The 12052-nt window shown below is 44.2% G+C and overlaps 1 protein-coding gene across 1 annotated transcript in view; it reads left to right on the top strand.

The window, feature by feature from the left end:
• Klhl2 (kelch like family member 2) overlaps positions 1-5865 on the top strand; it is a 112925-nt gene extending 107060 nt beyond the window's left edge. Inside the window, exons 14-15 of the mRNA XM_057752557.1 lie at positions 2667-2810; positions 4751-5865. Of these exons, the coding sequence (XP_057608540.1) occupies positions 2667-2810; positions 4751-4779 (173 nt within the window). The 3' untranslated portion in view covers positions 4780-5865. The remainder of the gene's footprint in view (positions 1-2666; positions 2811-4750) is intronic.
• The last annotated feature ends 6187 nt before the right edge of the window (positions 5866-12052 follow it).

Genomic DNA, 12052 nt, shown 5'->3' on the forward strand with positions numbered 1-12052 from the left:
AAAATCTTTGATCGAAAGATACCCTAGAAGCCTTGTGGCACCCAAAAGTCTGTGCCTTTGCTAGAGAACGAGCTTGATTCAGGGCATAAGGATTCGGCATTAGAAACATTAGGTAACCTTCATTCTGTGTTTCTGATCATCTGAAGCAAGTGTGTAATGCACTCTGTCCAGACTGTCTATACTTAATCTTGGGTGAAGGCCTTATTCAGGCACCTCCGGGGAAGAAGGGGCTCCTCTGGCAAGGAGGGGGCAGGGCATGTGCTAATTACTGGCAAGGAGGGGGCAGGGCATGTGCTAATTACCAGTGGGGAAAGGTGAGGGCATCATAGAAGTTTGAGTTAGCAAAACTAGTTTACGAAAAATTCAGGCATGGTAGCACCTACCTGTAAATCCAGCCCTGGGGAGACAAAGGCAGAAAAGTCTTGCGTTCCAGGCTGCACTGTGTGACATAACTACTCCCAGGCTAGCCTGGGCTACACAGGGAGATACTGTCTGAACACCACCAGCAACAAAGACATGGAGAGTGGAGGGAGGAGCTGACTGCCGTTACAAGCAGCCTCATACTGCTTAGAAGACATCTGGAATCGGTTCTCGGTACATGTTTGGTTGAGATAAAGAAAACCAAACAGAACCAAGCTGTCAAGTCCTTTTGGCAAAGTGGTTTGGTTCCCAACTGCCTAAAGGACTGGAGTGACTCAGTAAACTTACTATTGGACGAGCTAGCCGTGTCGCTGGTAGGGGGTGCGGAAACTGACCTCCAACAGTGGGGTGCTCTTTCACCTGGGAGCCCCTCAGAGATCAGTGGAGGACCTGAACTCTCTGGACCGTCTGAGCCTGTTGGGTTTCCTCACCGTTTGTTTTCTGCCTCAGTTCGCGTGGATTTGTGTACACGTGTGGACCTCCAGGAGCTTGTCTGCGACGTCTGCTTTTGAATATTTTGAATTGTTTGAAACAGTGTGAGTCTGATTCTTGTGAAAAGACTAGAACAGTTAAACAGTTGAGTCTGAGCAAAAGAAAGGAGGTTCATTCTGTTTTAGTATAGTTTTGAATATGCATGTTTGAATAATTATTTTGGAAATCTCAAACATTTGTGTGTTTGAGGCTAGGTCTCACTATGGACCAGATTAGCCCCAGACTTGATATTCTCTGTCACCCAGGTCCTGGGAGCTCAGGTATGTGTATGCCACCATGCCTGGCTTAGGCTCTTTACTTAAAAATAATTCCATTGACTTAGCAAAAAGTTTATCTTATGTGTGTGATGTATGGGCGTTTCGCCTGCATGTATATCTGTACATCACTTGTATGTCTGTACCTGTGAAGGCTGGAAGAGGGCATAGGATCCCCTGACACTGAAGCCACAGGCAATAGTTACCACTCATGCAGGTGCTGGGAACTGAACCAGGCTTTCTGGAAGAGCAGCCAGTGCTCTCAACTGCTGAGCCATCCCTCCAGCCCTAAACGAAATTTAGTTGAAATATAGTGTTTATCTCTGAAGTTTTCTTTAAAAAAAGAAAAACTACAGTAAATTATTTTATGAATATTTAAGCATATAGGTGCTTTTTGTTCCTCGTTTTAAATAACTACCAGGAAGTAAGATAAGCATGGTTTTATACATGTGGAAATGTATGCAGCTATTAGATTATGTAGATTAAATTATTTTGGGGTAGTGTATGGTGTTTGTTATATAAGTCAGGCAAGACGGGCTACACGGCAGCCCCAGCACTCAGGAGGGGGTTACTGTGGCTGAGTCCAGCCTGAGCTACAGGGTGAATTTTTGGCCATTCTGAGCTACAGAGTGAGACCTTCTCTCAAAAAGAAAAGAAGTTTGGGTCTGACGGACAGGCCTACGTAATCCTAGCACGTTTGAGACGGAGACAGAATCAGGGATTAAAAGCACATGACTACATAATGAGTTCAAGGCACAGTGAAACCCTGTCGCCTCCGGAAGGACCTGTGTGGGGCTAAGAAAAGTGCGTGTGTTGTACATCTATAGTAGAGATCGGTATTTTAAAAGTTGTCCTAGAAGCGTTTGTGCTTTCACCAAGCCTGACAAAAGTTATTCTAGTAACCAAATAAATAATACTGTGATCCCCTCCTCCTCTTTTAAAGCCAAAGGATTCAGTATGTTGCCCAGGTTGCCCGAGCCTCCAGAGTGCTAGGATTACAGCATAAGGCACCATTGTCTTTTGGCAGTGCCCGAGATTAAACCCAGCACCTCTTGTTCAGAAAGTGCGCTGCCACTGAACTACAACCCTTTAAAGAAAACAAAATAGCTACCTTCTGGGTGACCACTCCCCCACTGAGCTGTACAGCCCCACTCTTGTCCGCCTTCTGGGCATAGATACTGTCTTAGAATTCCCTGCAAAGCTGACATTGAGAACCTTTTTACTTTGTGCTCTCTCTCTCTCAACGAGGACTGAAATACCTTCAGCTCCAGGTGCAGCTGTTGTGCTGACTGAGTGAACTGTCATAGCTAAAGCAGCTCCTGCAGTAATGGTGCATAGTAGGAGCTTTGCTCGCATACAGAGTAGGTCTCACATGGCATCACCCCCACCCCCCACCTCCTTTTAGGGAGCGTCACTTGTATCACCTGAGAGAACGTGGGGGTTGTTTGTACTTGCCTGAAGGTTGAAAGTAATTGTTTTCTCTCTGTTAACGTTTTAAAGGTGTTTGCGCAGTTAATGGTCTGTTATATGTTGTCGGAGGAGATGACGGTTCCTGCAACTTGGCCTCCGTAGAGTATTATAATCCCACAACAGATAAATGGACAGTTGTGTCCTCTTGTATGAGCACGGGGAGAAGCTATGCAGGTATGGTTTCCTTCCTTCCTTCTCCTGGAGTGCAGGTGACATCCTTGTGATGGAACGCATCCTCCTGTAAGAGGAAAGTCTTCTGTATCATACACACAGCTGTGCATCTTAACCGCGTGGACTGACAATGAAGCACACGCATTCTCTTAATGCAATACTGAGGATACCTAATCCACAGCTCAAGAGTTAATACATTTTAATGACTTAAAACAGTATAAATGGTTGAGATCAGTTCACTCCGCAGCAAGGCTTTAATTCCTTAACCACGAAGAGTGACCAAGGGGCTAGCAAGAGCGAGCATTCAGTGGGCAAAGGCTCTCGCCAGGCTTGGTAACCTGAGAGGTCCCTGGGACCTACATGATGGAAGGAACAAAATGACTCCAAGTTGTCTTCTTACCTCTTTACACGTGCTGTGACACACACGCCCGCTTTGCCTCTAAAAAATAAAATAATTAATTAAAAACAAGTATGCCCATCTCAGTGCACTGCCCAGGAGGCTAGTACAGTGCCTTACTTTATAAACCATTGGTTGAATTATGTCATCTTTGGCCCATTATCTCAATAAGAGAAATTATAATTATCTCTAATGGTGTCTTTACAACTACATATATTCTACATTTACTAATTCTGATGATGTTTTAAATGTCAGAATGTAACACAATTACTATAATACTAGAGGGGGGAATTAATTCTTACTCATTAATCCTCACTGCTGTTTATCCATCCTCCAAGACGACACCTCACAGGATGTCCTATGAGGTGTCCTATATGGCAGGTGATCCTAATAGCAGGATCCCAGAGTAAAGTGATGCAGTGTTAGGGGGGAAATTTCCAACTACTTCATTGAGTCCTAACTGACATAGACACCCACAGGACACTCCACGATCAAGAGGATGGACACACACACCCTCCAGCATGCTCTCTGACCCTTCAAGTATTAGGTACAATTTGTTAATTTCTGACTAAAGCAGATTCTCCCCAATAATAACTTCAAAGGAAAAAAATGTTTAGGGCGAGAAGTCTGATGTAGAATTCATTCTGACCTCAGCAGAGCTCTCCCAGCCATATGGGTTAAATTGGTAGTGCAAGGGGCAGGAGAGATGCCTTGGGGCTAAGAGTGCTTGCTGCTTTACAGAGGACCTCTAGGTCCAGGACAGCCCATAGCGTCTCCTAGACTCTCTGGGCACCTGTGGTCATGGTACACAGGCTGTACTTGCACGGGCACACACACAAACATAATCAGGTGGCGACCGTACAATTTTTTTCTTTCGTTCTTTTTTTTTAAGAAAAAGCTTTATTATTATTTTTTTTTTAAAGAAAAAGAAAAAGGCGGGGGGAGAAGAAGATGATGAAGTCTGGAGAGATGGTGTAGCTATTAAGAGCACTTGTTGTTTTTGCCTGGGACCCGGGTTCAGTTCCATAGGGTTCCATGCTGTGCTCATAGCTACCCCTAACGCAGTGTCCAGAGATCCATGCCTTTCTGACTTCTGAGTTCACCAGGCAGGCATGTGATGCACATACATACATGCAGGCAAAACACTCATGTACGTAAAATAAAGTAAACGTAATTTTTTTAAATTACTACTTTATTTTGTATGTGTGGGTGTTTTGCCTGCGTGCGTGTCTGTGCATGCCTGCCTGGTGTCCACCCAGGTCGAGAGAGGGCACCAGATCCCCTGGAACACTAGTTACAGATTGCTTTCACCCACCATGTGGCTGCTGGGAATTGAGCCCAGGTCCTATAGAAGAGCAGTCAGTGCTCTTAACCACCAAGCCATCTCTCCAGCCTGAACAAATACAAGGTTTAAACGTGATGCTTGTCGTCCGGAGGAAAGGTACTCAGAAGTCACCTTTGGCCGTAGCAGTACAGAACTCAGAACTCTCTCAAAGGCCAAGAACGTGTTCTATGACATATTTTATTTGTTCATTCCTTCATGCAGGGGTCACAGTTATTGATAAACCATTATGAGCCTGGAGGACGTCTCAGCGTATCTATACATGAGAACCTGCCACCGTTGAGCAGGATTTCTGAAGTGACTGAGCGCCTGGCGCTTCTCCTCCTGTAGCTGCACTTTAAGTCTCAGCAGAAGACGAGACCGTCTGCCTCTAGAGGCCTCGGATCCTGAAGATTATTTTTGGTAGAAGCACCGTGTAGGCTTTCTCTGCACCGAGCAGCAGCTGACTGACTTAACAAGAGACCTAGACTACAGTCGCCAAGCTGTGGTTTCCAGACTGCAGTTGCTTTCATAAAAACCAGTTCCTATCAGCCTCGAACGACTACGGATTATTTTGTGAAAGAGCATAAAGTTAACGTGTGTTCTTGCAAAATTAAGTTTTCTCTTTCTTCCTCCTGAACAATCTCTACTGGGAACAGAGAATCTCTGGACAGACTAAAATCTGTGTAAGTATGCAGCATAGTTGGGGGAGGAAACTGTCTGCTTTTATAAATATCTTTGATTACATGAATATAATAAATTGTGTGCATATAAATGTGTGTCTATATGCTTTCCTTTAAATATGTTTGAAAAGATGTTTGAAACTTGATTATCTATTTATAATTGGCACAGTACTTTGAATTATGCCAGTACTACATTGTAAAACAGAGTTGTATTTTTTGATATTTAACAATGCTTAACACTTTAAAACGCCACTTCTGAGGAATGAACATGGTGTAACACACTTTAATATGTGTGATGCCAAACTTTTTTAAATAAAATATAAATTATGCTTATTTATTATTTTCTTTAGTTTAATCTTGGTCATGTTTTGGTGTGTGTTTTTCTTTTTTCTTTTTCTTAAAGTAACACCTTTGGCATGAACATACCTGCAGGTTTTTGATGAATATAATGAATGTATGGAATTCAACTGAATTTGCATGGTCTTAAGAATTCCTTCTGTGTGTATAAATTTAGCTGCTATTAACGGAAGAGAAAGCTTTCTGTGAGTAACCATGTGTATTGAGCAGATAGTTTTTCTGAGATCTTCGATTAATCTCTTTAAAGATGACCAACATGTGTCTTTCTTGAATTATCTTTGAATAAAAGTTTGTATATTATTTGTTTCATAATGTCCTTGATTTTAAGCTGTGTGTCTCCTTTTGCCAGTTCCTTTTGCAAAACTTGGGTCCTCCAACTTCTTAAATCTCTATAATTTTTTTTCATGTTTTTAACAAAATTGTATTTTTAGTTTTTTTTTGTTTTGCTTTTGCTAAAGTAACTTGTACTCTAGAAATATTAAAGCTGTAACTGGTGCCACTGGGAGCTGTTCTTGGAGAGAAACTGACCTCAGCCATCAGAGTAAATGACTGGTCAAATTTAAACTTTCTATATTTTCTTGCTTTTATATGGTTAGTAGCACACAGATTTAAAAAAAAAAGTAGCCTTGATGGAAGGGGAAACCCAGTTGAGAAGCAACTGGGACACAGCAGAAAGGGGGTATTGAAAGAAAGTAATAAGATCCTGTGGCTACTGGTCAGGAGAGGAATCTAAAACGTTAACGCACTGTTGGCAAGTTACCATCATTAGGAAAGAAACGTGCGATAAAATTTCTTTGTCGTTGATATAAATTGTTCCAATGTAAACAGAACCACATTTCACAGTTGAAGTCTCCATTATAAAGGAAGACAGAATTTACTCAGGGTCTGTGTTCACTTGATGAGACACGAGTGTCCACATTAGTGTAGTCTCCTGGCAAAGCCATTGTTAGCAAACATGTCAGGGGTCTAATGAAACTGGGACTCAGCCATTTCTCACAGCAGCGTCAAGAGCAGGACACAGACCTTCTCTTTCCCAGTCAGTTCCTATAGCAAGAAGGGAGAAATGGTTCTCTCTCCCCTCACAACACAGAATATTTCTCTGATGACATGCGTGTGGAGTGCCATCACACACCACTGGTTCTCCCAAGGCTATTTTCTGGGTAGCCAGAGTTCAGTTCTACCCTGTCAGGAGACAATGTCAGGTCCCGCAAGGTCCAGGGCTCGGCTCCACCAGCCTCTCCACCCCACTCCAGATGCCATCGCTGGCACTGTAGGAACCTGCTCCCACAAAGTCAGCTAGGGTTCTTGGATTGGGGGTCGTCAAGACCGAGGAAATGTCAGATGAAAGGAACTAAGACAGAAAATACAGGATAGAATCGGGAGGTCTGTTTGGTCATGCCGAAACAGCCAAACAACCCAGAGTTTATTTCAGAACTTGTATATGTACAAAAGGAGAACATAGCTCAGCACAGACGGTCAGTCTATCTGACAAGACCATTCCTGTCCTTGTGTGAGCAGCCTCCTCTCCAACACGTGCCTGCTGCTCGGAAGCAGCCTTGCTTTCTCTCTTGATGTCCTGAGGTTTGTCGTCAACAGTATACTGTACTAGATAGAGTGTTCTTTTCTCATGGGCAACATCAGAAGTCTCTCATAGCCCTCAAGGTTATTAGAAAAAACAGAGCAGGCAAGCTTGTACCCTGATGACTTATAAATCAGAATGGACTTTGGGTGGAAACTGAGTCACACAATGGGCTCCCACATGCTACTTCTTCCCAACCGACTAAAAGCAGGCAGCAGTGACACCCCTTGTGTGACATGCCTTTGCTAGGCTAGCTCACAACTTGGGAAGACCTGTTCTAGTTTGCATGACTTTTATTTATTTATTATTTTTAAGACTGGGTCTCAAATGTAGTCCTGGCCGTCCTGGAACTTGCTATGTAGACTAAGGTGCCTTTAAGCTCTACCTGCCTTTGCCTCCCGAGTGCTGGGATTAAAGGCGTGCACTACCACACAAGGCTTGTATTCTGGCTTGGTTTTAGAGATACTGTAAAGTGTGCAGAATAAGAGGTCTGCTGAGGTGAGGGGTGGGACTCTCTCGTCCTCAGAGCTACCACTCAGCACCGCCTCAACCACTCTAACAGGGCTTGCATAGTAGTTTCCTTCCGCCTCTGGGTGGGACTGGAAAGATCCTCCGGGTCATTTAGTCACAGGTGACTGGTGCCTTCCTTAGGGATCCCGGGGGCCCCGCCCTAAATCATCTCATTAGCATTGATGGAGAGGAGAGCAAACTGCTCATTGGGTGATCAGAGGGAACACAGGACCTAGTTACAGGCATGGGACCAGTACCAAGTACATTTTGTGTTATGCTTCTAAATTCCCAGTCAACCAAAGTTTTACCTACAGTCTTTAAAGTGTTTCTTAAAATGTAATGTCAGTCTGTTCGGATAGCAGAGATTAACTACTTGGCTTGTCAAACAGCTCTTTGTCTTGGCTTTCTAGTTCTTTCTTGCTTGCCAAAGTTTGTTGCTGGATTCCTAACTGGTGGTAGAAGACTTGGGATATCCCTCCCTTCCTCATTCCAACCTTCAACTTCCCAGTTTGAAATATCTTATAGTTTGTTTTTTGCCTTTCCTGTGACGTGCAGAAGAATTCCCAGCATGTCTCTTACTGTATAAGAAAGAGTTCAGAGTTGAGACTGAGAAGATCATAGAGGTTTTTCTAAGAAAGCAGCACACTCCCCAACTTAGGTGTGGTTCTCACCCCTTAGCAAAGAAACTTCTCTTTCCAGGTGACAGAGAGCCTTACAGAAAACCACAACTGATCAGAATGTAGAAAATGAGTTCGTGTGGGTCTCAGTCCCACAGTCCCAACGGGTCAATACCTCCAGCAGCTGAAGGTCAGGAATCATTGTAGAAGGGGGTGGGAAGACTAAGAGCCTGAAGCATAGGATGTTTGCTGTAAGTTTGTCTTTTTTTTTTTTTTTTTTTTTTTTTTTGGTTTTTCGAGACAGGGTTTCTCCGTGGTTTTTGGTTCCTGTCCTGGAACTAGCTCTTGTAGACCAGGCTGGTCTCGAACTCACAGAGATCCACCTGCCTCTGCCTCCCAAGTGCTGGGATTAAAGGCGTGCACCACCACCGCCCGGCTAAGTTTATGTCTTTTAAAAGTGTCAGAGACACTCTACCCACGAAGTCTCATTAGCATGGTTGCCTACACAAGACCTGAACAATGAAGATGGCAACAGGCATGCTAATGTGAGACGGGAAGCTCAGCAGGCCTCATCTTTAGACAAAGAACTATAGGCAACTTTGACTGTAGAGATCAAGAGAAATAGTCTTCCTTAAAGAGGACCACATCCCCAACTGGTGTGTGATCCAATACCAAGAGTTCACCCCTGAAAACTTATCCAAGTAACATTATACAGACTGGTTGTATTTTTATATGTAGGAATATATAGCAACATTAAAGAAAAAGGCAGGAACTTGGGAGAGAACAGGGGGCGGGGGTACATGGGAAGGGTTGGAAGGAGGAAAGAGAAGGGGAAGATAATTCTATTATAATTTAAAAAAAAATTATTTAAAAAGAAAGCATTCCCAGGCTTGAGTAAAGTTCGAGGCCAGATCAGGGTCCTTGTTTCTCAAGGGAGCTGTGCAACTTGCTGCCCTTGAGTCTGCTTGTTGCCCGAAAGCGGAGGTCTCGTGTGTAGACAGTGCCAGCCAACTTGGTTCTTCACCATTCCTTCAGGCTCTGGCCCACCCTCTGCTGTGTATCACACGGCACTACCCAATCTCCTGCTAAGAATGCCTTATTTCAGTTGGCTCTTAAGCAAATGGGCGTCCACTGTGGGCGCTGGGGCCTTGCTTTGGAGCAAAGAATATGCATGGCCGGGCGGTGGTGGCACACGCCTTTAATCCCAGCACTTGGGAGGCAGAGGCAGGCGGATCTCTGTGAGTTCGAGACCAGCCTGGTCTACAAGAGCTAGTTCCAGGACAGGCTCCAAAACCACAGAGAAACCCTGTCTTGAAAAACCAAAAAAACCAAAAACAACAACAACAAGAATATGCATGAACAGAACCATACTTTAGAGCCGGGTTTCTTGGATTCTAAGCCTAGGCTGCTCCGTGTTTTAAAGGGAAGTCTCCGTGTGGTAAAGCCACAGACACAGAAACAGGTTTGGGACCTTGTATTGTGTGTGCCAGTTATGAGTTTTAAGGCATTTCTTAGGCTTTGGCTCTCGTTATTGCAAAAACTAAGAAAGTGAGACGTGTTCTATCTCAGAGTTTCATAGGATTTGGAAAAAGGTGCTTATTTTGTACTTGACTCCCTCAATAAGTTGCATTGCACTGTGCCTAGCCTTTGCTGCAGGGGAATAAGCCAACTGGTTTGCCATAGCTCTACGTGTGTCCAGCTGTAAAGCTCCAAGGTTTAAGATAATAGTTGGACTAGTTCATAGGGATGCATGTGGTTCAATTGACAACGTATCTTCTGGGGTATAACCCTAAATCTGAATCCATAGGCAATGTTTCCTGAGTATTTTTTGACTTGTGGCTTGATTCTCAGTACTCTATGCCATGCAGGGGCTCTACCTCCCAGCCCACTGAATTTGATAACTGAACATACATGCCTAGCTGTCTACTACAAGCCTGCTCAATCTGAGCGCACAGTTCTGGTCTTTACCATACTTTAGACACCGCAGGCTTGGGCAGAGGAAAGAGTTGGCCTGCAGTCTGGTGATGGTCACGGCTTCAGACAATGGGAGGCAGGAGATCTGGAGCTACGATAGGTAAACAAACTGGCTAAACTGGGGTGAAGAGCTACAGTCTTATACTCCAGACCAACCAATCACTAGAGACTGTTACTGCCTGGTGGCTTGGGAGAGCAGCTCTGGTTACACTTAGTAGCAGAAGGAAGCATTGCTTAAGGGACACCTCAACATTTTCTATGGGACATAACTCACCTGACTCAGGCATCCTAACAGAGCTTGGCTTTACAAGGAAGAGGTTCTATTTCTTTTCCTTTGAGGTGACCTCCTTGCCACCCTTCTTTACAAAGACTATGTGTGCTAAAGGTACGGAATACTTAGCCATGAGTACAGGGTACCATTGGACCCATCAGAAACACCTGGCAGTGGAACATGATTGGGAGATGATATCAGGGTCGATAGGAAGGGGAGGGAGGACTGACAGGTCCAGGCAGGAACGGGGACGTGGCATCTTTCCTTCAGAAACTCTGAGAACAGCTTTCCCACGGTCTGCACCTATATGAACACATTCGTACAGAGGACTCATTTGTATGTCAATTGTACTCAAGTAGATGAGAACAGGACCAGTCCAAATGATGCCCTTGTACAAGTTTTTATTAAATGTTTGCAGCAGTGTATACCTTTAATACAGCGCTCAGGTGGCAGAGGCCCAGGTGGTGGATCTCCTCTGCTCAAGGCTGGCCAGAGCTCCAGAATGAGACCCAGCCTTGGAAAGGGGAAAAAAAGAAAGAAAAGGAAAGAAAAACAAAAAAGTTGATTTTAAGATAAAACCATGTAATGTAGCACAGTACAATTTTCCTGCTTCAACACCCCACATACTGAAATTACAGGAATGTGCCACCACGCCTATATTTTATTTAGTTAGTTTTGCTTGGGGTTTTGTTATTATTGTGACATAAGGCCTTGCATAGACAGGCTGGCCTTGAGTGTGTTAGGTAGACAAGGCTGATCTTAAATTTCTGACCCTCTGTTTCCACTTGTCAAGTGTTAGGGTTACAGGATTGCACCACTGTAGTGAAACATTATTTTAACTAGGTAAAGGTGTGTTACATTTCTTTATGATGCATTTGTTTTGAAAGACCCTCGGGGAGGACCTTCCCTCAGGAGGAGACCCCTGAACCCAAGGAACAGTCCGAGACCACTGGCTGTAAATAGCAAGAGGTTTATTGGGTGTACACAGGTACCTGCGGGTGGCAAAGTCTTTCGGAGGACTTGCACGCCCTGCAGTCTGGGAGAAGGTCTTTTTATAGGAAAAGGGCAACAGAGGCAGGCATATAGAAGCAGATGGATGGTTACAGGGATCCCATTGGTGAGTTCGAATGAGGCGATGGGTTCACTTGGGGGACAAGCTCCTCGGGGACATGTAGATCTGATAATAGCTGACTTGGCCCTATCTAGGGCACATATAGTTTTTCCCAGAACTTTTTGTTCCCCTCCTAGGCCTGATGTATCCTGTTTGGCAGCCTAGGAGTACCGACTACCTTGAACTTACATTTTTGTGTGAAAGCCTTGCAAAATGGCATAACAGCAGCTAAGCTGGGGTCTTTCATTTTAATTAAGTAAAGATTGTGCTGTTTCACCTTGCCTGCCTAAGGTACTGGTTTGATCTAATAAAAAGCTGAATGGCCAATAGCTTGGCAGTAAAGGATAGGAGGGGCTGGCGGGGCAGAGAGAATAAGTAGGAGGAATCTAGGCTCATGAGAAGAGAGAACGAGAAAGAAAGAAAGA

The sequence above is a fragment of the Chionomys nivalis genome, chromosome 20 (assembly GCF_950005125.1).
Source record: "Chionomys nivalis chromosome 20, mChiNiv1.1, whole genome shotgun sequence".
NCBI classification, from domain to species: Eukaryota; Metazoa; Chordata; class Mammalia; order Rodentia; family Cricetidae; genus Chionomys; species Chionomys nivalis.